Source organism: Salvelinus fontinalis, chromosome 5 (assembly GCF_029448725.1).
Source record: "Salvelinus fontinalis isolate EN_2023a chromosome 5, ASM2944872v1, whole genome shotgun sequence".
Lineage (NCBI taxonomy): Eukaryota > Metazoa > Chordata > Actinopteri > Salmoniformes > Salmonidae > Salvelinus > Salvelinus fontinalis.
Genome location: NC_074669.1, coordinates 10,239,902 through 10,266,293, shown reverse-complemented (window position 1 = coordinate 10,266,293; position 26,392 = coordinate 10,239,902). Strand labels below are relative to the sequence as shown.

At 39.0% G+C, this 26,392-nt stretch overlaps 1 protein-coding gene across 9 annotated transcripts in view; it reads left to right on the top strand.

Moving 5' to 3' along the window:
- Nucleotides 1–23,377, top strand: part of LOC129855083 (calcium-dependent secretion activator 2-like) — a 240,038-nt gene extending 216,661 nt beyond the window's left edge. For 8 of the 9 annotated variants that reach the window (XM_055922398.1, XM_055922396.1, XM_055922395.1 and 5 more), the window contains 2 exons: nt 19,412–19,516; nt 22,297–23,377. In XM_055922398.1, coding sequence (XP_055778373.1) covers nt 19,412–19,516; nt 22,297–22,467 — 276 coding nt within the window. In that variant the 3' untranslated portion in view covers nt 22,468–23,377. Of the gene's footprint in view, nt 1–9,105; nt 9,161–19,411; nt 19,517–22,296 lie in introns of those variants that run through there. The other variant, XM_055922397.1, reaches the window with a different exon arrangement.
- Nucleotides 23,378–26,392: the final 3,015 nt, after the last annotated feature.

The following is a 26,392-nucleotide window of genomic DNA, read 5'->3' as shown; positions in this document are numbered from 1 at the left end:
CCTTCTTTAGACTAGTTGAGTATCTGGTGCATCAGCATTTGTGGGTTTGATTACAGACTCAAAATGGCCAGAAACAAAGAACTTTCTTCAGAAACTCGTCAGTCTATTCAATTAGCTACTTTGGTTAGCGCGTTTGGTAAACAATTCCACAGTCACAAAGCGCATCCACTATAACGTGACGAAATGTCCAAAAGTTCCGTAACAGTGAGTAGAAACATGTCAAACGATGTATTGAATCAATCTTAAGAATGTTGTTAACATACATCTTGAATAACGTTCCAACCGGAGAATTACATTGACTTCAGTTGAGCGATGGAACGGAGCTGCCTCTCACGTGAACGCGCGTGTTCAATGCGTGGTCACCTCATGGCAGTGATTACTCATTCCTGTCTCCTTCGGCCCCCCTTCACATTAGAGTCATCAAACAAAGTTCTATTGACTGTTGACATCTAGTGGAAACCGTAGGAAGTGAAAACTCATCCATATCTCGCTGTGATTTCAATGAGAGCTTGGTTGAAAATCTAGCAGCCTCAGAAAAAATCCAAACAGGAAGTGGAACTTCTCAGGTTTTTGCCTGCCATATGAGTTATGTTTTACTCACAGACATAATTTAAACAGTTTTAGAAACTTCAGAGTGTTTTCTATCCAATACTAATAACAATATGCATATATTAGCAACTATGACTGAGGAGCAGGCCGTTTACTCTGGGCACCTCTGTGCACCTTTCATCCAAGCTACTCAATACTGCCCCTGTAGCCATAAGAAGTTTTAACATCTAAATTAAAATGTCTTGCCATCTCTGTAAAATCTACCATCGGTGAACTAGTATCCTGATAAGTGAAATGGTTCCATTGGTTTGGGACTGCGTTAACTACACGAACCAATAGAGCAGATATGTATACAGTATACACCTATACTATATATTGTAAACATCTATACACCTGTACTATATATACACCTGTACTATATATACACCTGTACTGTCTATTAACCAACACCATCTACTGTATACACCTATATTATCTGTATACCTATTCTAACTATACACCTATACTAACTATACTTCTTTATCTATACACCTATACAATCTACTGTAAACATCTATACTATCTATACACCTATACTATCTATACACCTGTACTATATATACACCTGTACTATCTATACAACTATACTATTTACTGTATACACCTATATTATCTGTATGCCTATACTAACTATACACCTATACTAACTATATGCCTATACTCTCTATAATTCTTTACTATCTATACACCTATACTATCTACTGTAAACTTATATACTATCTATACATCTGTACTATATATACAGTTGTGGCCAAAAGTTTTGAGAATGACACAAATATTACATTTCACAAAGTCTGCTGCCTCAATTTGTATGATGGAAATGTGCATATACTCCAGAATGTTATGACGAGTGATCAGATGAATTGCAATAATTGCAAAGTCCCTCTTTGCCATGCAAATGAACTGAATCCACAAAAAAACATTTCCACTGCATTTCAGCCCTTCCCCAAAAGGACCAGCTGACATCATATCAGTGATTCTCTCGTTAACACAGGTGTGAGTGTTGACGAGGACAAGGCTGGAGATCACTCTGTCATGCTGATTGAGTTCGAATAACCGACCTGGAAGCTTCAAAAGGAGGGTGGTGCATGGAATCATTGTTCTTCCTCTGTCAATCATGGTTACCTGCAAGGAAACACGTGCCGTCATCATTGCTTTGCACAAATGGGCTTCACAGGCAAGGATATTGCTGCCAGCAAGATTGCACCAAAATCAACCATTTATCGGATCATCAAGAACTTCAAGGAGAGCGGTTCAATTGTTGTGAAGAAGGCTTTCAGGGCGCCCAAGAAAGTCCAGCAAGCGCCAGGACTGTCTCCTAGGGTTGATTCAGCTGCGGGATTGGGGTACCACCAGTACAGAGCTTGCTCAGGAATGGCAGCAGGCAGGTGTGATTGCATCTGCACGCACAGTAAGGCGAAGACCTTTGGAGGATGGCCTGGTGTCAAGAAGGGCAGCAAAGAAGCCACTTGTCTCCAGGAAAAACATCAGGGACAGACTGATAATCTGCAAAAGGTACAGGGATAGGACTGCTGAGGACTGGGATAAAGTCATTTTCAATGATGAATGCCCTTTCCGATTGTTTGGGGCATCCGGGAAAAAGCTTGTCCGGAGAAGACAAGGTGAGCGCTACCATCAGTCCTGTGTCATGCCAACAGTAAAGCATCCTGAGACCATTCATGTGTGGGGTTGTTTCTTAGCCAAGGGAGTGGGCTCACTCACAATTTTGCCTAAGAACACAGCCATGAATAAAGAATGGTACCAACACATCATCCGAGAGCAGCTTCTCCCAACCATCCAGGAACAGTTTGGTGACCAACAATGCCTTTTCCGGCATGATGGAGCACCTTGCCATAAGGCAAAAGTGATAACTAAGTTGCTCAGGGAACAAAACATCAATATTTTGGGTCCATGGCCAGGAAACTCCCCAGACTAATTCCATTGAGAACTTGTGGTCAATCCTCAAGAGGCGGGTGGACAAACAAAAACCCACAAATTCTGACAAACTCCAAGCATTGATTATGCAAGAATGGGCTGCCATCAGTCAGAATGTGGCCCAGAAGTTAATTCGCAATATGCCAGGGAGGATTGCAGAAGTCTTGAAAAAGATTGGTCAACACTGCAATTATTTACTCTTTGCATCAACTTCATGTAATTGTCAATAAAAGCCTTTGACACTTATGAAATGCTTGTAATTATACTTCAGTATTCCATAGTAACATCTGACAAGAATATCTAATGACATTGAGGCAGCAAACTTTGTGAAAATTTATATTTGTGTCATTCTCAAAACTATTGGCCACAACTGTACACCTGTACGGTCTATGCAGCTATACTATCTATACATCTGTACTATCTATACACCTATACTGACTATACACCTGTACTATCAACTGTAAACGTCTATAGTATCTATACACCTATACTATCTACTGTATGCACCTATACTATCTACTGTATACACCTATACTACATACTGTAAACATCTATACAATCTATACACTTAGTGCGGGTGTGTAGTTAGTATAAGTGTATAGATGTTTACGGTAGATAGTATAGATATCAGAGGTGTGGACTCTCGAGTCAGACTCGAGTCAGAAATATGATGACTTGCAACTCGACTTTGACTTTAACACCAATGACTTGTGACTTGACTTGGACTTGAGCCTTTTAACTCGAACTGACTTGATACCCTCCCCAAGCCCAAATATAAAGAATTATGCTATTAAAAAAGTGTGCAGCGCATCATCTCTTCATTTAACGGATTACAGTTTGAATCGGACAGAAGCCAATCAAATTGTGCCAGCTGAGAAAAAGTTGTGCGTGGTAGTGCAGAGGAACGTCGGCAGGTGAATTCAGATGGAGTCCTTGGAAAGATGATACCCAAAATTATTACTTTCAGATATAAAGATGACGCTGTATCAACAAAAAACAGATTGCAACTTGCAAAACATGCGGGAAGAAAATTACAGTCGGAGGCGCAACGATTTCCAACTTTGTTCGACATTTGAAGCTGCACAATGAACGGTAAAACATGGCTAATATAACCGACAGCTATATATTTTATTACTTTACTAGTGTATCATGTAGGGTAACGTACCGTTAAATCAATGAGCATCCACACAGTCAGTCAGTGCAGGAACGTGATCATTGCACTCAAGATTGAGCTACAACTGGCTAGGCAGTTGGTAGCCTAAATCCTGCCTGATGTTACTGCTATTTCTAAAACCATTGACAAGCGTTAGCCTACTGTAACCATACACAGGGTGTGTGTGTTAAGGTTGGGCAATTGTGTACGAGCCTACATCGCCCAATTGCGCAACATAGCGATCCTCGATAGTCAATTACTATTGGGGGGGCGGGGTCTTTCTCATAGCTACCCATGTATTTCCATGGAAATATGTTTGTTTGGAAGGTAATAAATATCTAGATTTTTTTTAAAGCATTCATGATTTGCATAAATGTAGTATACTATTACTCTTGTTAAAAATATGAAATGGTATGACATTTGGTGAAGAGTACATTATGACTTGTTTAGGACTCAAAACTCAAAGTTTAGGACTTGAGACTTGTCTGGATACTTGACAGTCTTGACTTGAGACTTGAGCGCCAAGACTTGAGACTTACTTGTGACTTGTAAAACAATGACTTGGTCCCACCTCTGATAAATAGTATAGGTGTATACAATAGATAGTATAGGTATATAGATTGTATAGGTGTATAGATACTATAGATGTTTACAGTAGATATTATAGGTGTATAGATGTTTACAGTAGATAGTATAGGTGTGTAGATATAGTATAGGTTTGTAGATATACTATCTACTGTAAACATCTACACACCTATACTATCTACACACCTATACTATCTACTGTATACACCTATACTATCTACTGTAAACATCTATACTAACTATACACCTATGCTAACACTACTAACTATACACCTGTACAAACTATACACCTGTACAAACTATACACCTGTACAAACTATACACCTGTACTAACTATACAACAGTACTAACTATACAACAGTACTATCTATACCACTGTACTATCTACTGTATACACCTATACTATCTACACACACATACGATCTACTGTAAACATCTATACACCTATACCATCTACCGTATACAGCCTTATTTATTGTATACACCTGTATTATCTATACACCTATACTATCTACTGTATACACCTACACTATCTAATGTATACAGCTATACTATCTACTGTATACACCTATACACATATACTATCTACTGTAAACATCTATACAAACTATACACCTATACTAACTATACACCTGTACTAACTATACACCTGTATTATCTATACACCTATACTATCACCTATCTAATAGGTACACCTATACTATCTACACACCTATGCTATCTATTGTAAACATCTATACTATCTATACACCTATGCTAACTATACTCCAATGCTAACTATATACCTGTGCTAACTATACACCTGTGCTAACTATACTCCAATGCTAACTATACACCTGTGCTAACTATACACCTGTACTATCTATACTGCAATACTATCTACTGTATACACCTATACTATCTATACACCTATACCATCCACTGTATACAGCCTTATCTACTGTATACAGCCTTATCTACTGTATACACCTATACTATCTACTGTATACACCTATACACATATACTATCTACTGTAAACATCTATACAAACTATACACCTATACTAACTATACACCTGTTCTAACTATACACCTGTACTAACTATACACCTGTATTATCTATACACCTATACTATCTACTATCTAATAGGTACACCTATACTATCTACACACCTATGCTATCTATTGTAAACATCTATACTATCTATACACCTATGCTAACTATACTCCAATGATAACTATACTCCAATGATAACTATACTCCAATGATAACTATACTCCAATGATAACTATACACCTGTGCTAACTATACACCTGTGCTAACTATACACCTGTGCTAACTATACTCCAATGCTAACTATACTCCAATGCTAACTATACACCTGTGCTAACTATACACCTGTGCTAACTATACACATGTGCTAACTATACACCTGTGCTAACTATACACCTGTGCTAACTATACTCCAATGCTAACTATACACCTGTGCTAACTATACACCTATGCTAACTATACACCTATGCTAACTATACACCTATGCTAACTATACACCTATGCTAACTATACTCCAATGCTAACTATACACCTGTGCTAACTATACACCTGTACTATCTATACTGCAATACTATCTACTGTATACACCTATACTATCTATACACCTATACGATCTACTGTATACACCTATACGATCTACTGTATACACCTATACTATCTATACACCTAGACTATCTACTGTATACACCTAGAATATCTACTGTATACACCTATATTATCTATATACCTATACTAATTATACAGCTGTACTAAGCCCAGCAAAAAAAAGAAACATCCTCTCAACTGTGTATATTTTCAGCAAACTTAACATATGTAAATATTTGTATGAACATAAGATTCAACAACTGAGACATAAACTGAACAAGATCCACAGACATGTGACTGACAGAAATAGAATAACGTATCCCTGAACAAAGGGATGGTCAAAATCAAAAGTAACAGTCAGTATCTGGTGTGACCACCAGCTGCATTAAATACTACAGTGCATCTCCTCCTCATGGACAGCACCAGATTTACCAGTTCTTGCTGTGAGATGTTACCCCACTCTTCCACCAAGGCACCTGCAAGTTCCCGGACATTTCTGGGAGGAATGGCACTTGCCCTCACCTTCCGATCCAACAGGTCCCAGACTTGCTCAATGTGATTGAGATCCGGGCTCTTCGCTGGCCATGGCAGAACACTGACATTCCTGTCTTGCAGGAAATCACGCACAGAACGAGCAGTATGGCTGGTGGCATTGTCATGCTGAAGGGTCATGTTTGGATGAGCCTGCAGGAAGGGTACCACGAGGGAGGAGGATGTCTTCCCTGTAACGCACAGCGTTGAGATTGCCTGCAATGACAACAAGCTCAGTCCGATGATGCTGTGACACACCGCCTCAGACCATGACGGACCGTCCACCTCCAAATCGATTCCGCTCCAGAGTACAGGCCTCGGTGTAACGCTCATTCCTTCGATGATAAACGCAAATCTGACCATCACCCCTGGTGAGACAAAACCACGACTCGTCAGTGAAGAGCACTTTTTGCCAGTCCTGTCTGGGCCAGCGACGGTGGTTTTGTGCCCATATGCGATGTTGTTGCCGGTGATGTCTGGTGAGGACCCGCCTTAGTTGGTAGTTGGTGTTGTCATCCTGTACCTGTCTCGCAGGTGTGATATTCGGATGTACCGATCCTGTGCAGGTGTTGTTACACGTGGTGTGCCACTGCGAGGACAATCAGCTGTCTTTCCTGTCTCCCTGTAGCGCTGTCTTAGGCGTCTCACACTATGGACATTGCAATTTATTGCCCTGGCCACATCTGGAGTCCTCATGCCTCCTTGCAGCATGCCTAAGGCACATTCACGCAGATGAGCATGGACCCTGGCCATCTTTCTTTTGGTGTTTTTCAGAGTCAGTAGAAAGGACTCTTTAGTGTCCTACATTTTCATAACTGTGACCTTTAATTGCCTACCGTCTGTAAGCTGTTAGTGTCTTAACGACCGTTCCACAGGTGCATGTTCGTTAATTGTTCATGGGTCATCGAACAAGCATGGGATACAGTGTTTAAACCCTTTACAATGAAGATCTGTGAGGTTATTTTGATTTTTACGAATTATCTTTGAAAGACGGGGTCTTGAAAAAGGGACATTTTTTTTTTTATTGGGTTTATCTACACACCTATACTATCTTACTGTACACCTATACTAACTATACACCTATACTAACTATACACCTATGCTAACTATACATTTGTTCGAACTATACAGCAATACTATCTACTGTATACACTTATACTATCTACTGTAAACATCTATACTAGCTATACACTTATACCATCTACTGTATACACCTGTGCTATGTATACACCTGTACTATGTATACACCTATACTATCTACTGTATAAACCTATACTATCTACACATCTATACTATCTCTACACCTGTACTATCTATACAGCTATAAATCTATACACCTATACTATCTACTTTATACACCTATACTGTCTACTGTATACACCTATACTGTCTACTGTATACACCTCTACTGTCTATACACCTATACTATCTACTGTAAACATCTATACTATCTCTACACCTGTACTATCTATACAGGTATAGGATCTACGGTATACACCTATACTGTCTACTGTACACACCTATACTGTCTACTGTACACACATACTGTCTACTGTGAACATCAATACTATCTTTACACCTGTAAATCTATACACTTATACCATCTACGGTATACACCTGTACTGTACTGTATACACCTATACTGTCTATTGTATACACCTATACTGTACACACCTATACTGTCTCTGTATACACCTATACTGTCTACTGTAAACACCAATACTATCTATACACCTGTAAATATATACACTTTTACTATCTATGGTATACACCTATACTGTCTACTGTACACACCTATACTGTCTACTGTACACACCTATACTGTCTACTGTATACACCTATACTGTCTACTGTGAACATCAATACTATCTATACACCTGTAAATCTATACACTTATACTTTCTACGGTATACACATATACTGTCTACTGTACACACCTATACTGTCTACTGTATACACCTATACTGTCTACTGTGAACATCAATACTATCTATACACCTGTAAATCTATACACCTATACTGTCTACTGTACACACCTATACTGTCTACTGTATACATCTATACTGTCTACTGTGAACATCAATACTATCTATACACCTGTAAATCTATACACTTGTACTATCTACGGTATACACCTGTACTGTTTACTGTATACACCTATACTGTCTACTGTACACCTATACTGTCTACTGTACACACCTATACTGTCTACTGTGAACATCAATACTATCTATACACTTATACTATCTACGGTATAGACCTGTACTATCTACGGTATAGACCTGTACTATGTACTGTATACACCTATACTATCTATACACCTATACTGTCTACAGTGGCAAGAAAAAGTGAACCCTTTGAAATGACCTGGATTTCTGAATTAATTGTTCATGAAAGTTGATCTGATCTTCATCTAAGTCACAACAATAGACAGTGTGCTTAAACTAATAACACACAATTTAGTGTATGTTTCTTGTCTGTAGGTTGGGGAAAGTATGTGAACGCCAAGGCTAATGACTTCTCCAAAAGCTAATTGTAGTCAGGAGTCAACTAACCTGGAGTCAAGTCAATGAAACAAGATTGGAGATGTTGGTTAGAGCTGCCTTGCCCTATAAAGAACTCACAAAATTTGAGTTTGCTATAGACAAATTGTCTATAAATGGAGAAAGTTCATCACTGTTGCTACTCTCCCTAGGAGTGGCCATCCTGCAAAGATGACAGCAAGATTACAACGCAGAATGCTCAATGAGGTAAGACGAGTCAGCTAAATACTTACAGAAATCACTGGAACATGCATAACATCTCTGTTATTGAGTCTACGACACGTAAAACCCTAAACAAGAATGGTGTTACTGGAGGACACCACAGAAGAAGCCACTGCAGTTTTGCACACTATTGGCATTCTCTCAACCAGCGTCACCTGGAATGCTTTTCCAACAGTCTTGAAGGAGTTCCCACATATGCTGAGTACTTGTTGGCTGATTTTCAATTACTCTGCGGTCCGACTCATCCCAAACCATCTCAATTTGGTTGAGGTTGGGTGATTGTGGAGGCCAGGTCATCTGATGCAGCACTCCATCACTCTCCTTCTTTGTTAATTAGCCCTTTCACAGCCTGGAGGTGTGTTGGGTCATTGTCCTGTTGAAAAACAAATGATATCCCATCTGGTTTGGGCTTAGTGGGACTGGCGTATCACCTCAGAATGCTGTGGTAGCCAAGCTGGTTAAGTGTGCCTTGAATTCTAAATAAATCATAGACAATGTCACCAGCAAAGCACCTTCACACCATCACACCACCTCCTCCATGCTTTACGGTGGGAAATACACATGTGGAGATCATCCATTCACCCACACTGTGTCTCACAAAGACATGACGGTTGGAACCAAAAATCTCAAATTTGGACTCATCAGACCAAAGGACAGATTTCCACCGGTCTAATGTCCATTGCTCGTGTTTCTTGGCCCAAGCAAGCCTCTTCTTCTCATTGGGGTCCTTTAGTAGTTGTTTCTTTGCAGTCTTTGCAGTCCTCATGTGAGACAGTTTCATCATAGCACTAGATGGTTTTTGCGAATGCAGTTGAAGAAACTTTGAAAGTTCTTGAAATATTCCATATTGACTGACCTAATAGTAATGATGAACTGTAGTTTCTCTTTGCTTATCTGAGCTGTTCTTGCCATATTATGTCAAGAACAGGTTTTTATTGTTTTATTGACCTTGTCTTGTCTTTGTAATCTTTGCTGATGCTTGTGGTGATCAATCAATTTTTCATTGTGATTTGAATTATAAAATGCTATAGGATGAGTTTGATGCATGGTTTAAATTTCTGTTGGTGATCCACACTGATGGTTTGTACATCTTATTCAATTTGTTTATTGCTATATTTCTTTAAATCCGCTTTCAATCACATTTTTAAAGACACTTCAGAACATTGCCCTCAGGCCACTTTGTATAGAAGATTCATATTTTCACACAAGGTCAATGGATTCAAAGGATAACAGTGTGCAAAATAAGCCATCATACATTAAAAAAACGGCAATTACTGAAGAACACCTGAATGTGTGAGTCAGATGAGGTTCACGTCCTTGCTTTGAAATCAGAATACATAACAATGTGTTTGTAAATGTCTTTGTAGTTATATTACAAGGCCTCTCACACCTCTCTCCTGGCCACCAAGAATGACAGAATGTTCATTCTTCTATTCTAATTTATGCAAATAATCTCATACAAGGTTAATTCAATTAAGTCTCTGGTATATTATACTGGTGTAGTGCAAGAGCCTGAATATAAAATCGATTCAATTGTGATTTTGTGTCACTGGCCTACACACACTAAGCCATAATGTCAAAGTGCAAATATGTTTTTCAGTCTTTTTACAAATTAATTAAAAATTAAAAGCTGAATTGTCTGGAGTCAATAAGTATTCAACCACTTTGTTATGTTAATCCTAAGTAAATTCAGGAGTAAAAATGTTCTTAACAAGTCACATGTTGCAATAGTGTTTAACACATACAATTATCTTTAAGTTCCCTCGGTCGAGCATTGAATTTCATACACAGATTCAACAACATAGACCAGGGAGGTTTTCCAATGCCTCGCAAAGAAGGGCACCTATTGGAAGATAGCAACAACAACAAAAAAGCAAACATTGAATATCCCTTTGACCATGGTGAAGTTATTCATTATGGATGTTGTATCAATACACCCAGTCACTACAAAGATACAGGCGTTCTTCCTCACTCAGTTGCCGGAGAGAAAGGAAACTGCTCTGGAATTTCACCATGAGGCCAATGGTGACTTTAAAACAGTTACATAGTTTAATTCCTGTGATAGGAGAAAACTGAGAATGGATCAAAAAAATTGTAGTTACTCCACAATACGAACCTAAATGTGAAAAGAAGGAAGCCTGCACAGAATACAAAGCAATTAACTTTTTTTTTTTTTTTTTTTTTATCCCCTTTTTCTCCCCAATTTTCGTGGTATCCAATCGCTAGTAATTACTATCTTGTCTCATCGCTACAACTCCCGTACGGGCTCGGGAGAGACGAAGGTCGAAAGCCATGCGTCCTCCGAAGCACAACCCAACCTAGCCGCACTGCTTCTTTAACACAGCGCGCCTCTAACCCGGAAGCCAGCCGCACCAATGTGTCGGAGGAAACACCGTGCACCTGTCCCCCTTGGTTAGCGCGCACTGCGCCCGGCCCGCCACAGGAGTCGCTGGAGCGCGATGAGACAAGGATATCCCTACCGGCCAAACCCACCCTAACCCAGACGACGCTAGCCCAATTGTGCGTCGCCCCACGGACCTCCCGGTCGCGGCCGGCTGCGACAGAGCCTGGGTGCGAACCCAGAGACTCTGGTGGCGCAGTTAGCACTGCGATGCAGTGCCCTAGACCACTGCGCCACCCGGGAGGCCAGCAATTAACTTTTTGTCCTGAATACAAAGCGTTGTGTTATGTTTGGGGCAAATCCAATATATTACTGAGAACCGCTCTCCATATTTTCAAGCATGGTAGTGGCTGCATCATGTTATAGGTATGCTTTGTAATCGTTAAGGAATGGGGAGTTTTTTTCAGGATAAAAAAAACTAAATGGAGCCAAGCACAGACAAAATACTAGAGGAATACCTGGTTCCGTCTGATTTCCTCCAGACACTGGGAGATTAATTCACCTTTCAGGAGGACAATAACTTAAAACACAAGGCAAAATATACACTGGAGGTAGTTACCAAGAAGACAGTGAATGTTCCTGAGTGGACGAGTTACAGTTTTGACTTAAATCTGCTTGATAATATATGGCAAGACATGAAAATGGTTGTCAATGATCAACAACCAATTTGACAACGCTGGAATAATATTGTACAATCCAGGTGTGCAAAGCACTCAGAGACTTACCCAGAAAGATTCACAATTGTAATCTCTGCCGAAGGTGATTCTAAAGAGTATTTATTCCGTGGTGTGAATACTTCTGTAAATGAGGTATTTCTGTATTTCATTTTCAATACATTTGCAAAAATCTCTAAAAACGTGTTTTCACTTTGTCGTTATGGGGTATTGTGTGTCGATGGGTGAGAGGAAAAAATGTATTAAATCAATTTTGAATTCAGTCTGTAACAACAAAATGTGGAATAAGTCACGGGGTATGAATACTTTCTGAAGGCACTGTAGATACATACGTAGATGGTGTATAGTTAGTATAGGTGTATGGATAGTAAAGGTTAATGCAATAGATAGAATAGTATACAGTAGATAGTGTAGGTTTAAAGATAGTACAGGTGTGTATAGTCTAGGTGTATACAGTAGATAGTATAGGTGTTTACAGTAGATAGTATAGGCGTATATACAGTGCCTTGCAAAAGTATTCAACCCCCTTGGAATTTTTCCTATTTTGTTGCATTACAACCTGTAATTTAAATTGATTTTTATTTGGATTTCATGTAATGGACATGCACAAAATAGTCCAAATTGGTGAAGTGAAATTATTTTAGAAATTTGTTATACAAAACGGAAAAGTGGTGCGTGCATATGTATTTTGCTATGAAGCCCCTAAATCAGATTTGGTGTGACCAATTACCTTCCGAAGTCACATAGTTAGTTAGATTTCACACAGATTGACTTTATTTAAGTGTCACATGATCTCAGTATATATACACCTGTTCTATAAGGCCCCAGAGTCTGCAACACCACTAAGCAAGCTCCACCATGAAGACCAAGGAGTTCACCAAACAGGTCAGGGACAGAGTTGTGGAGCTGTTCAGATCAGGGTTGGGTTATAAAAAAAATATCCAAAACTTTGAACATCCCACGGAGCATCATTAAATCCATTATTAAAAAATGGAAAGAATATGGCACCAGAACAAACCTGCCAAGAGGGCCGCCCACCAAAACTCACAGACCAGGCGGGGACGCTGCCCTGTGTAGGGTGCCGTCTTTCGGATGGGACGTTAAACGGGTGTCCTGACTCTCTGAGGTCATTAAAGATCCCATTGCACTTATCGTAAGAGTATAGGGGTGTTAACCCCGGTGTCCTGGCTAAATTCCCAATCTGGCCCTCAAACCATCACGGTCACCTAATAATCCCCAGTTTACAATTGGCTCATTCATCCCCCTCCTCTCCCCTGTAACTATTCCCCAGGTCGTTGCTGCAAATGAGAACGTGTTCTCAGTCAACTTACCTGGTAAAATAACGGTTAAATAAAAAATTTAAAAAAAAGGCAAGAAGGGCATTATTCAGAGAGGCAACAAAGAGACCAAAGATAACCCTGAAGGAGCTGCAAAGCTCCACAGTGGAGATTGGAGTATCTGTCCGTAGGACCACTTTAAGCCGTACACTCCACAGAGCTGGGCTTTACGGAAGAGTGTCCAGAAAAAAAGCCATTGCTTTTCTGAAAAAAATAAGCAAACACGTTTGGTGTTTGCCAAAAGGCATGTGGGAGACTCTCCAAACATATGGAAGAAGGTACCCTGGTTAGATGAGACTAAAATGTAGCTTTTTGGCCATCAAGGAAACCATGTCTGGCGCAAACCCAACACCTTTCATCACCCCAAGAACGCTATCGCCACAGTGAAGCATGGTGTGGCAGCATCATGCTGTGGGGATGTTTTTCATTGGCAGGGACAGGGAAATTAGTCAGAATTGAAGGAATGATGGATGGCGCAAAATACAAAGATATTTTTGACCGAAACCTGTTTCAGTCTTCAAGAGATTTGAGACTGGGACGGAGGTTCACCTTCCAGCAGGACAATGACCCTAAGCATACTGCTAAAGCAACACTCGAGTGGTTTAAGGGGAAACATTTAAATGTCTTGGAATGGCCTCGTCAAAGCTCAGACCTCAATCCAATTGAGAATCTGTGGTATGACTTAAAGATTGCAGTCAACCAGCGGAACCCATCCAGCTTGAAGTGTTGGCTTGAAAAATGGGCCTTTGAAGAAAGGTGTGTGTATATATAGTATAGGTGTAGATAGTTTAGGCGTGTAGATAGTATAGGTGTATACAGTAGATAGTATAGATAGTATAGGTGTTTACAGTAGTTAGTATAGGTAAAGGTGTATACAGTAGATATAAGCATATAGATAGTATAGGTGTGTAGGTAGTGTAGGTGTTTACAGTAGATATTATTGGTATAGGTGTATAGATAGTAAAGGTGTATAGATAGTATATGTGTATACAGTATATTTTATAGGTGTATAGATGGTATAGGTATATAGAGAGTATAGTTGTATAGAGAGTGCAGGTGTATACAGTAGATAGTATAGGTGTATAGATAGTATAGGTGTATAGATAGTATAAGCGTATAGATAGTATAGCTGTGTAGCTAGTATAAGTGTGTAGATGGTAAAGGTGTTTACAGTAGATAATATAGGTGTATAGATAGTATAAGTGTTTACAGTAGATAATATAGGTATATGTGTACAGATAGTATGGGTGTTTCCAGTAGATAGTAAAGGCGTATAGATGTTTACAGTAGATAGTACAGCTGTGTACATAGTATAGGTGTATACAGTAGATATTATAGGTATAGGTGTATAGATAGTATAAGTGTATACAGTAGATAGTATAGGTGTATACAGTGGATAGTATAGGTGTGTAGATAGTATAGGTGTATAGATGATATTGATGTGTAGTTAGTATTAGTGTATAGTTAGTATAGATGTTTACAGTAGTTAGTACAGGTGTGTAGATAGTACAGGTGTATACAGTAGATAGTATAGGTGTATACAGTAGATAGTATAGGTGTATAGATAGTTTAGGCATATAGATAGTATAGATGTATAAGTGTATAGGTGTATACAGTAGATAATATAGGTGTATATAGTAGATAGTATAAGTGTATAGGTGTATACAGTAGATAATATAGGTGTATAGATAGTATATGTGTCGAGATAGTATAGGTGTATAGATAGAAAAGGTGTAAAGATACTATAGGTGTGTAGATTGTTTACAGTAGATAATGTATGTGTTTAGATAGTATAATTGTTTACGGTAGATAGTATTGGTGTATAGATAGTATATGCGTATGTATAGTATAGGTATATAAAATCAGCAAGAATAGAAACGTCCTCTCATTTTCAACTGCGTTTATTTTCAGCAATCTTAATGTGTAAATATTTGTATCAACATAACAAGATTCAACAACTGAGACATTCTTGCTGTGAGATCTTGCTGTGAGATGTTACCCCACTCTTCCACCAAGGCACCTGCAAGTTCCCGGACATTTCTGGGGGGAATGGCCCTTGCCCTCACCCTCCGATCCAACAGGTCCCAGACTTGCTCAATGTGATTGAGATCCGGGCTCTTCGCTGGCCATGGCAGAACACTGACATTCCTGTCTTGCAGGAAATCACGCACAGAACGAGCAGTATGGCTGGTGGCATTGTCATGCTGAAGGGTCATGTCTGGATGAGCCTGCAGGAAGGGTACCACGAGGGAGGAGGATGTCTTCCCTGTAACGCACAGTGTTGAGATTGCCTGCAATGACAACAAGCTCAGTCCGATGATGCTGTGACACACTGCCCTAGATCATGACGGACCCTCCACCTCCAAATCGATCACGCTCCAGAGTACAGGCCTCGGTGTAACGCTCATTCCTTCGACGATAAACGCGACCATCACCCCTGGTGAGACAAAACTGCGACTTGTCAGTGAAGAGCACTGTTTGCCAGTCCTGTCTGGTCCAGCGACGGTGGGTTTGTGCCTATAGCGAAGTTGTTGCCGGTGATGTCTGGTGAGGACCTGCCTTACAACAGGCCTACAAGTCCTCAGTCCAGCCTCTCTCAGCCTATTGCGGACAGTCTGAGCACTGATGGAGGGATTGTGTGTTCCTAGTGTAACTCGGGCAGTTGTTGTTGCCATCCTGTACCTGTCCTGCAGGTGTGATGTTCGGATGTACCGATCCTGTGCAGGTGTTGTTACATGTGGTCTGCCACTGCGAGGATGAACAGTTGTCCATCATGTCTCCCTGTAATGCTCTCTTAGGCGCCTCACAGTACGGACATTGCAGTTTATTGCCCTGGCCACATCTGCAGTCCTCATGCCTCCTTGCAGCATGCCTAGGGCACGTTCACGCAGATGAGCAGGGACCCTGGGCATCTTTCTTTTGGTGTTTTTCAGAGTCTGTAGAAAGGCCTCTTTAGAGTCCTAAGTTTTCATACCTGTGACCTTAATTGCCTACCGTCTGTAAGCTGTTAGTGTCTTAACGGCCGTTCCATAGGTGCATGTTCGTTAATTGTTTAATGGGAAACCATGTTTAAACCCTTTACAATGAAGATCTGTGACGTTATTATCTTAGAAGACAGGGTCCTGAAAAGGGGACTTTTTTTTCTGAGTTCAGTTAGTACTGGTGTATACAGTAGATAATATAGGTGTATAAATAGTATAGGCGTATAGATAGTGTAGGTGTATAGATGGTATATATGTTTACAGTAGATAGTATAGGTAAATAGTTAGTATAGGTTTATACAGTAGATAATTTAGGTGTATAGATAGATAGTATAGGTGTTTACAGTAGATAGTGTGTAGATAGTATAGATGTTTACAGTAGATAGTATAGGTGTTTACAGTAGATAGTATAGGTGTTTACAGTAGATAGTATAGGTGTATAAAATAGATAATATAGGTGTTTAAATAGTATAGGTGTATGGATAGTATAGGTGTATACAGTAGATTGTATAGGTATATGGTTAGCAATGGTGTATACGTTAGATAATATAGATAGTGTATGTGTATAGATAGTATAGGTGTTTACAGTAGATAGTATAGCTATTATAGTTGTTTACATTAGATAGTATAGGTGTGTAGATAGTATAGGTTTTTACAACAGATAGTATAGATGGTATAGGTGTTTACAGTAGATAGTATAGGTGTATAGCTAGTATGGGTATAGGTGTATAGATTTTAAAGGTGTGGATAGTATAGCATATAGATAGCATAGGTGTATAGATAGTGTAGGTGTGTAGATAGTATAGGTGTGTAGATAGTGTCGGTATGTAGATAGTACAGCTGTATAGATAGTATAGGATGTGAACCCTTTTGTTAATACCTGGATTTCTGCATAAATTGGTCATAAAATGTTATCTGATCTTCATCTAGGTCACACCAATAGACGAACACAGTCTGCTTAAACTAATAACACACCAACAATTATACGTTTTCATGTCTTTATTGAGCACACCTTGTCAACATTCACAGTTTAGGGTGGAAAAAGTATTTGAGCCCTTGGATTTAATAACTGGTTGACCTTCTGGCAGCAATAACCTCAACCAATTGTTTTCTGTAGTCAGGAGAAATTTCAGACCATTCCTCTTTACAAAACTGCTTCAGATCAGCAATATTCTTAGGATGTCTGGTGTGAACTGCTTTCTTGAGGTCATGCCACAGCATCTCAATCGGGTTGAGGTCAGGACTCGGACTGGGCCACTCCAGAAGTCGTATTTTCTTCTGTTAAAGCCATTCTGTTGTTGATTTACTTCTGTGTTTTGGGTCGTTGTCCTGTTGCATCACCCAACTTCTGCTGAGCTTCAGTTGGCTGACAGATAGCCTAATATTCTCCTGCAAAATGTCTTTATAAACTTGGGAATTAATTTTTGCAAACTGTCCAGGCCCTGAGGCAGCAAAGCAGCCCCAAACCATGATGCTCCCTCAACCATACTTTCCAGTTTGGATGACATTTTGTTGTTGGTGCGCTGTGCCTTTTTTTACTCCACACATAGTGTTGTGTGTTCCTTCCAAACAGCTCAACTGTAGTTTCATCTGTCTACAGAATATTTTGCCAGTAGCAGTGTGGAACATCCAGGTGCTCTTTTGCAAACTTCAGACATGGAGCAATGTTTTTTTTAGACAGAAGTGGCTTCTTCTGTGGTGTCCTCCCATGAACACCATTCTTGTTAAGTGTTTTACATATCGTAGACTCTTCAACAATGTTAGCATGTTCCAGAGATTTCTTTAAATCTTCAGCTGACACTCTCGGATTATTTTTAACTTCATTGAGCATTCTGCACTGTGCACTTACAGTCATCTTTGCAGGACCGCCACTCCTAGGGAGAGTAGCAACAGTTTTGAACTTTCTCCATTTATGGACAATTTGTCTTACCGTGGACTGATGAACATCAAGGCTTTTAGAGATACTTTTGTTACCCTTTCCAGCTTTATGCAAGTCAATAATTATTGATCTTAGGTCTTCTGAGATCGCTTTTGTCCGAGGCATGGTTCACATCAGGCAATGCTTCTTGTGAATAGTAAACTCAAATTTTGTGAGTTTTTTTATAGGGCAAGGCAGCTCTAACCAACATCTCCAATCTTGTATCATTGATTGGACCCCAGTTAGCTGACTCCAATTAGCTTTTGGAGAAGTCATTAGCCTAGGGGTTCACATACTTTTTCCAACCTACACTGTGAATGTTTAAGCACACTCTGTTTGTCTATTGTTGTGTCTTAGAGGAAGATCAGATCAAATTTGATGACCAATTTATGCAAAACTCCAGGTAATTCCAATGGGTTCACATACTTTTTCTTGCCACTGTATAAAATATATATAACACTTTTTTGGTTACTACATGATTCCATATGTGTTGTTTCATAGTTTTGATGTCTTCACTATTACTCTACAATGTAGAAAATTGTAAAAATAAAGAAAAACCCTTGAATGAGTTGGCGTGTCCAAACTTTTGACTGGTTCTGTATATATATATATATATTATGTCCCACCCACTTATAAAACCAAGGTTGTGCCACTGCTATTTCCTGTTGTAATAACAACACTTAACAGATTCCAGACAACCGTTAGTGTATCCCTAGCCATCTAGCTTACCTAAATTACATTCGCTAACATAGCATTGTTACTTATATCTTCTGTTACTTCATGGTTCATTCTTACAACCACATATTTGGCTTATGACAGATGTAGCATATAGAATTATTGTACCTTGACATGTTGCTTTATCTACTGTGTACCTCAGTTCAAATAGATGTATATGCTGACTATTTTTGTGTGTGTTTGTGCACAGCAATGGTACACCAGCTCCATGAAGGGGGTGTGTGCGTGGCTGACAGACAGACTGGACCTTCAGCTCCACATGTACCAGCTGAAAACACTCATCAAGATTGTCAAGGTAACGCGCATTGTTGTGGTGTGAGTGTACACTGTCAACATTCACAGTAAGCTGTAGCCCTAATCCAGACTGTCATTTTTCATGTTGGACATGAGGTATATGGAATCATGTGCTTTGTGAATAATGTTATGAATAATTACTTGGGAAATTATATGCTTATTTTTTATATATCTGATTTTGAACATTTTAGTCTAGTCAGCGCCAGATTAATGCAGAGGCTTAAATGGGCTGAAGCCGAGGGGTTCCTAAAATAAATAGATAAGCAAATATATACTGTAGGTACACTGAGTGTACAAATCATTAGGAACACCTTCCTAATATTGAGTTACACCTCCTTTTGCCCTCAGAATAGCCTCAATTCTTCAGAGCATGTACTCTACAAGGTGTCAAAAGCGTTCCACAGGGATGCTGGCCAATGTTGACTCCAATGCTTCCCACAGTTGTGTCAAGTTGGCTGGATGTCATTTGGGTGGTGGACCATTATTGATACACACGGGAAACTGTATAGCGTGAAAAGTTGCAGTTCTTGACACCAACCGGTGTGCCTGGCATCTACTACTATACCCCGTTCAATGGCACTTAAATCTTTTGTCTTGTCCATTCACCCTCTGAATGGCACACATACACATTCCATGTCTCAAGGCTTACAAATCCTTCTTTAAACTGGCTCCTTCCCTTAATCCACACTGATGTTAAGTGGATTTAACAAGTGACATCAAAAAGGGTTTCATGGCTTTCACCTGGTCTGTTTATGTCATGAAAAGAGCAGAGGTTCCTAATCTTTTATACACTCAGTGTATTAAATAAGTAGTATGAAAAATATATATATTTGACTGCAACCTCTAACCACAGGAGGACTCAGGAGCCCGCTCTCAATGAGTGTAGACAGAGTACTGCCACTCTGCTAATAATCAGATGGGGGAGGAAAGTAGGTAGGGGGCCCTGCCTTGGATGGGTAACTGATTCAGGGCCGGCCCTAGCCTTTTGGGGACCTTAAGCGGGCAAAACACTTTAGTCGCCCCCCTTTTGAGCGCAGAAAGAAAGTTAATTTCCTGCAACTCTACACATTCTGCCATGGAGTGTAGAGAACATGTTGCAGTTTTATTAAAGTAAGTTTAAGCAGTTCTAATCATTTTGCCATGGGGTGGAGAGTCATTTTTGAAGTTTTAAAACGAATTACCTGCAATTCTAAACATTTTGCCATGACTTATGTCACGTTAATGATATCTGAGTGAGAGTGACTAACAAAATCAATAGGGGCCATGTGTGCCCGGTTGGTATTCGGACCAGGATTACTACAAGTTTAGATAGCTGGCTAGACTAACTTAAATAACAACAGCTGTGATGGAAACCGGGAAGTTTCAGTACAATGTTATAAATGCAGACAGATCCTTTGTTCATTCCACATGGTGGGATCTTTTTGTGTCGGTAAAATGAATTATGCCAGAAATGGTGGTGGAAATATTGATTTCTAAATATTGATATTATAACGATAGAATGGACGTTAACTTGGAGTTAATGATGATATGGTGTGTGGTCCTCCCACTGACTTGAGAAAGCATGCCGTCTATTAGACTGAAGATGAAGTTCTGATGAACTTCACAGGGGGATGAAAGTGCACGGTGATGAGCTTCATGCTCCTTTCCAGTAAGTATCGAGGTTCTTATTTTTGGTGATATGATTGATCCTTGACTGCCGTTTGACAAATAAAAATATTATTTCCATAATAAGCGAATTTTATAGACTAGCCTAACTGCACAGCCTACCCGCACTATATCTGTGAGCTGCTGGCTAGAGCAGGGTTTTCCCGGTGCATCATCACACACTGACTCTGTTTGGTGGAAACACCAATGGTGGGAAAATTAGATTTTTTTTGGTTTATGCAGATTTTTTTATATTCACAAGAAAATCTGTTGCCAATTGGATGGAATTGTGTATCCTACTCTGAGCAGTAAGTAGAGACCCCAACTGAGTACCCCCCCCCCCACCCCCCAACTACATTCTCTACCAGAAAGTTGGTTGGCCCTCTTTGATATCACGTAGGTTGATACATTGCTATGTTTTCAGTTACAGTGCATTCGGAGGTATTCAGTCCCCTTGACTTTTTCCACATTTTGTTACTGAATACTTTCCCGAATGTACAGTATAAAGCCCTTTTACAAAACTCCCACTGTACCTGTCATTACTAATCTTTAGAGATATGAGTTACCACACCTGGTCTCAGGGATGGATAACTGGTCTCTACTGAGTTAGTTAAATCCGATTTTTTTTTAAATTGCACTGAATTTGTGGAACAATCTTCAAATTGTTGTTAAATGTGATGTTTCAGAAAGCTGATTGAGGACCTTATTACTGATGAATGTGTTTGTTTTTCATGACCCTGTTTTTCTTTCTGCTTGCATTTTGTATTTATATTTTGATGTGTATATTTTGTGTAATTCATGGCTCATCTGTAAAAAAAAAAGACCTTGGTCTCAGTATGACTCCCTGGTCAAAAAAAGTATATTTACATTTTAAATATGAACAGTTATTGGCACCTAGATTGAGTACACTCAGACATTGGAGCCCAATTTGGATGGACCTATTGAAGAAGACCACAGTGGCCTTGAGTCTTGCCTTTGTCCAAATCTGTTCAGTTCCACTACTCAGCACACAACAGGCTATTGTTCCACCATTCAAACCTGACAGTCTATTCTGTTCTGACCATTCACACTCAGTCTCGGTTTCCCATTGAGAGACACCTCCATGTTCTGTGTTTTTCTGTTTGGTTTCACCCACAGAAGACCTACCGAGACTTCCGGCTCCAAGGAGTCCTGGATGGAACCCTGAACAACAAGAGCTATGAGACCGTCTACAACCGCCTCACCGTAGAGGAGGCCACCATGGCGGTCAAGGCCGGCGACGGTCTCCAAGGCATCACCATGAGGGACAGTGATGAGGAGGATGGGTGAACCTCTCCCTATAGCGCCAAGTCTGGTGGCCCTCGCATATAGACTGAAATGGGAAGTGTGCATGTAGGTGTACAGGAGATGGGAGGGGTGGAGATTACGTGTGTGTGTGTGTGTGTGTGTGCAACAGAAGGAGATGGAGGGCTTGTAGAACACACACTTAAGTCTATGATGAAAACATCCATCGTTGTGATCCCCCCTCCCCCACTTACTCCAGTAGTGGCTACCTTCACAGCCATAATGATAATGATGTCAGTACAGCTCAGTGGTCGCCAACTGGTAGCCTTCAGTGCAGTTTCCGTTTGTTTATTTAATTTGTTTGTTGGTTTCTTTGTACTTTATTTTAATAGTGATGTAGATCAAGAAAAAAGAAACAAGTTGTGTTCTTATGGTTACCTAGATACAATCATGCCAATTGAAACAGGTTTCAGAGGTCTCGCCAATTGCAGGTCCATTCTGTGGTAAATGTACAAAGTGCATTGTGAGGACATGAGTACATTTCAGGGTGCTTATGAGGACATTGAGGTTGTTCTTACATAATCACCCTGAAAGAGCGATGATACAGCCAATATACATATATTTATGCTCTACTGTATGAATGTAATTCATTGGCTAAAGTGCTACATTGTCATTTAATGTATTTAGGCTATGCTTGAGTGTGTTATCCTTCACAAGAGTTGGACACAATATACATTCAAAGCTGTGTCCAATAGGCTAAAGCTGATTGATAGAGTGAATTATGTTTTGAATCTGAATTGATGTCTTAACTGTAATATTTCAATGAGTTTGTGGAGTTCAAAGACAAAACGAATGGGCAACAATATAGGAAATATATTTCTATTGTCTTCTGTGCACCTGTTTTTATTCAGGTGTGAATGTTCTAAGTGTTAGAATTAAAGTGTTTTTAAAGCAATCATGGTGTCCTGAATTTCTCCATAAGCTATATTAACAGCCAAATTTGTAATAAGGATCCTTTTATTGTTCAGGTGGTGGACAGAGCTGGGGAAATCTAACACTCTCAAATTAGTAAATGGAGCTATACATATTTTAAAGATCTATATTCTTTGCTAAAATACTTATATCACAACAAAAACAAACAATTGAGTAATGCAAAATATATAAACATTTAAGTTGTGTTCTTCAAAAATCATATACCATTACCTAATATACAAATTGTGAAGTTCTTACAAGTTGTGACAAACTATTTGCCATCAGTTTATAGTTTTGTTAGTATAGACTCCATCTTGATCTCGACATTGACTGTCATATGTTGGCTTAATATTGAATAAAGCCTAATAGCTATTTTGTTTTGTTCTCAAAATTATCTGAATTTCCGAACTGGTAAATTTATTGAGACATGACAACCTCAATTCAACGAATCATCTGTTCAATTTTAGCATGGGCAGACTATACAACATGACACACACACATTGTGTTTTCGTTGAGTTTTCATATTTTCAAAATAAATGCAAGTGATGGGGAGAAGTGAGCATCAGGCAACCTCTGCCCACGTCCAGCTGTCCGTCTGTCTCCGCTAGCATCACGTCGTTCTGCCGGGGACTTAACCAATCAGAATATCCCCATATGAAGGCTATTCATTACTGACAGAATCTAATTACACATTAGTTAATGGTCGGTTAGTTGATGATTGAGGCAGTATTATAATTTGTGAAGGCTTAAGTCAGCCTAGGTTCAATGTTTTTTTTTGCTAAAAATAATCATAAGACAATATGAATTGGGCTACACTACTACATTATAGAAAGGGCTATAAGCAATATGGGTTCATTTTCAAAATATGCCTAATAGTAGTCTACTGAAGGAGGTGTATTAAAAAATAAATAATAGGCCTATAGGCTAGTTTTGGTCTGGAGCATTGCATTTTCACAACAGAAACGATTCTTTCCCATATTAAAAGAAAGGTTCTCCTGCAGTTATGCCTATTCATTTTCGTTACACATCTGATAATAATTTGTCTTTCAGCATATAGGTCTAACCTTACATTATATTGGTGAAGTGTAATTTATTTTAGCAATGATTCAGTAACGTTTAGCTTAACAGGAAAGGTAAATCATATCTAATTATATATGCTATTTTTAATCATACTTATGCATTGAGATTAATAATATGCCTAATGATAATGGTAAACCATGTAGGCCTATAGACTGAAAACATTTATCGGCTATACTTAGACTTATTATTCTTGTTGTTATTATTGTTAGTAGTATTATTATTACTAGCCTATTATTATTAGTCTATTATTATGCATCACTGTTTATACCTGAGCTGCGTTCTCATTGATTTACCTAAATGATCCTTGCAATAGAAGTGAGCAGTATCGTATTCTCTTCATGCCATAGACTAAGAATTTAAGGAAAATAAAACACGGGATTAACGCAAATTTAAACCCAAACTTGGTGTAATTATACAAGATTTTAACGTCATTCAACTGATGACGCGTAATTTATAATTCTATGAAAGATGTATGGGTCTAAATCCCACCGCATTAATGAAAAGCAAAGCCAAGCCATATGGGTTTGTCAGGTCTCCAAAATTTTCAACAGAAAGAAATTCGAACAGCAGAATTCATCCCGCTATATCTCTTAAAGCTATAGGCTATTTAACACCAAACAGATAGCACTTTAACCAGAAATCAACTTAAAATATAGTCACTTATGAATTTCGACAATATTGTATATATTTTTAATAGCACTAATCATTACTCCAATAATTATGCAATAACAATAATAATAATAATGTATTGTTACTTTTTGTGCTACTTAAATTAGAAGAAAAACAACGTTAATATATTATTGTATATCTATTTATAGGCCGATCTCTTTATAGTCGGTGAAATTCCTTCATCATTAATTTCTCAATGTAGCCTATATTTTTTCATTTAAACTGAAAGAAATCAAACACTGTGGACCTAAGTCTGAATAAAGATTGCTGTAACTGAAGAAATGTTCAATCAATGCGCATATTTACCTTTTCTTATTGTCATGATTGTCATTGAGCATCCGTCTGGATACGCCCAGATGAAACGTTCCACCGTATTACCAATGTCATTTCGCCCGGAACAGGGTACAGCTTTCATTACTCTATATTTGCTAGAGTATTTATTGCGCTGATACAAAGTAGGGTACACCTCTGTTGATTGCTCAAACTCTCTATAGTCCTTGAGGCACTTATGGAGCTCACCACTCACCGCGTGCACACTCCGCAGCTTTGGTGGGTTTGGTATAACACATAGGACACCGTTCTCACAATAGAATTAGAACAATTATTAATTTAATAAGATCTCTATGGTTCTCACCTTGAGCCCCCTCCTGTATACTGGCAGACTGCCTAAAAAATGAATAGTTCTACTTAAATTAACTTTGTGTTTTATGTAAATACTGAAGTCTATATTCAGTACCCAAAATGTAAAGGCCTATAATTTAAGACAAGCACCAAAGGCCCTTGATCACAGGTATGTAGCGTTATATCTTAGCTTTTACATTTTATCAAAATTGATCGACTATAATTAAGATTAGATAGTAATGTGTTCTTAATAGAAGTTTGTCTTATCAGTGAATTGCTATAAAGGTTTGGACACCAAATGTTTTATTTGGATGTACGTATAGTAGGCCTATAGAGAGTATAATTCTACTACTGTCTAATCTATTATTAAATACATGTCCTTGAATAGCCTATATGATTAGCATAATATGGATAGACCAATATTGCAATCACCCATTCGTAAAACCAATGCCTATTATATTGTTGCATGCGTAAAAAGGAATACAGGTAACCACAAATACTGTATATGATGAGCGAAAAAATATGTCAAATGCTGACATCCTCTGACCCCACACAGCGCCCGTCGTCTTGTGCGATTTCAAATGATGTCACATGAAGCCACAAGGGGACCTCAGATTTGCCAAACACT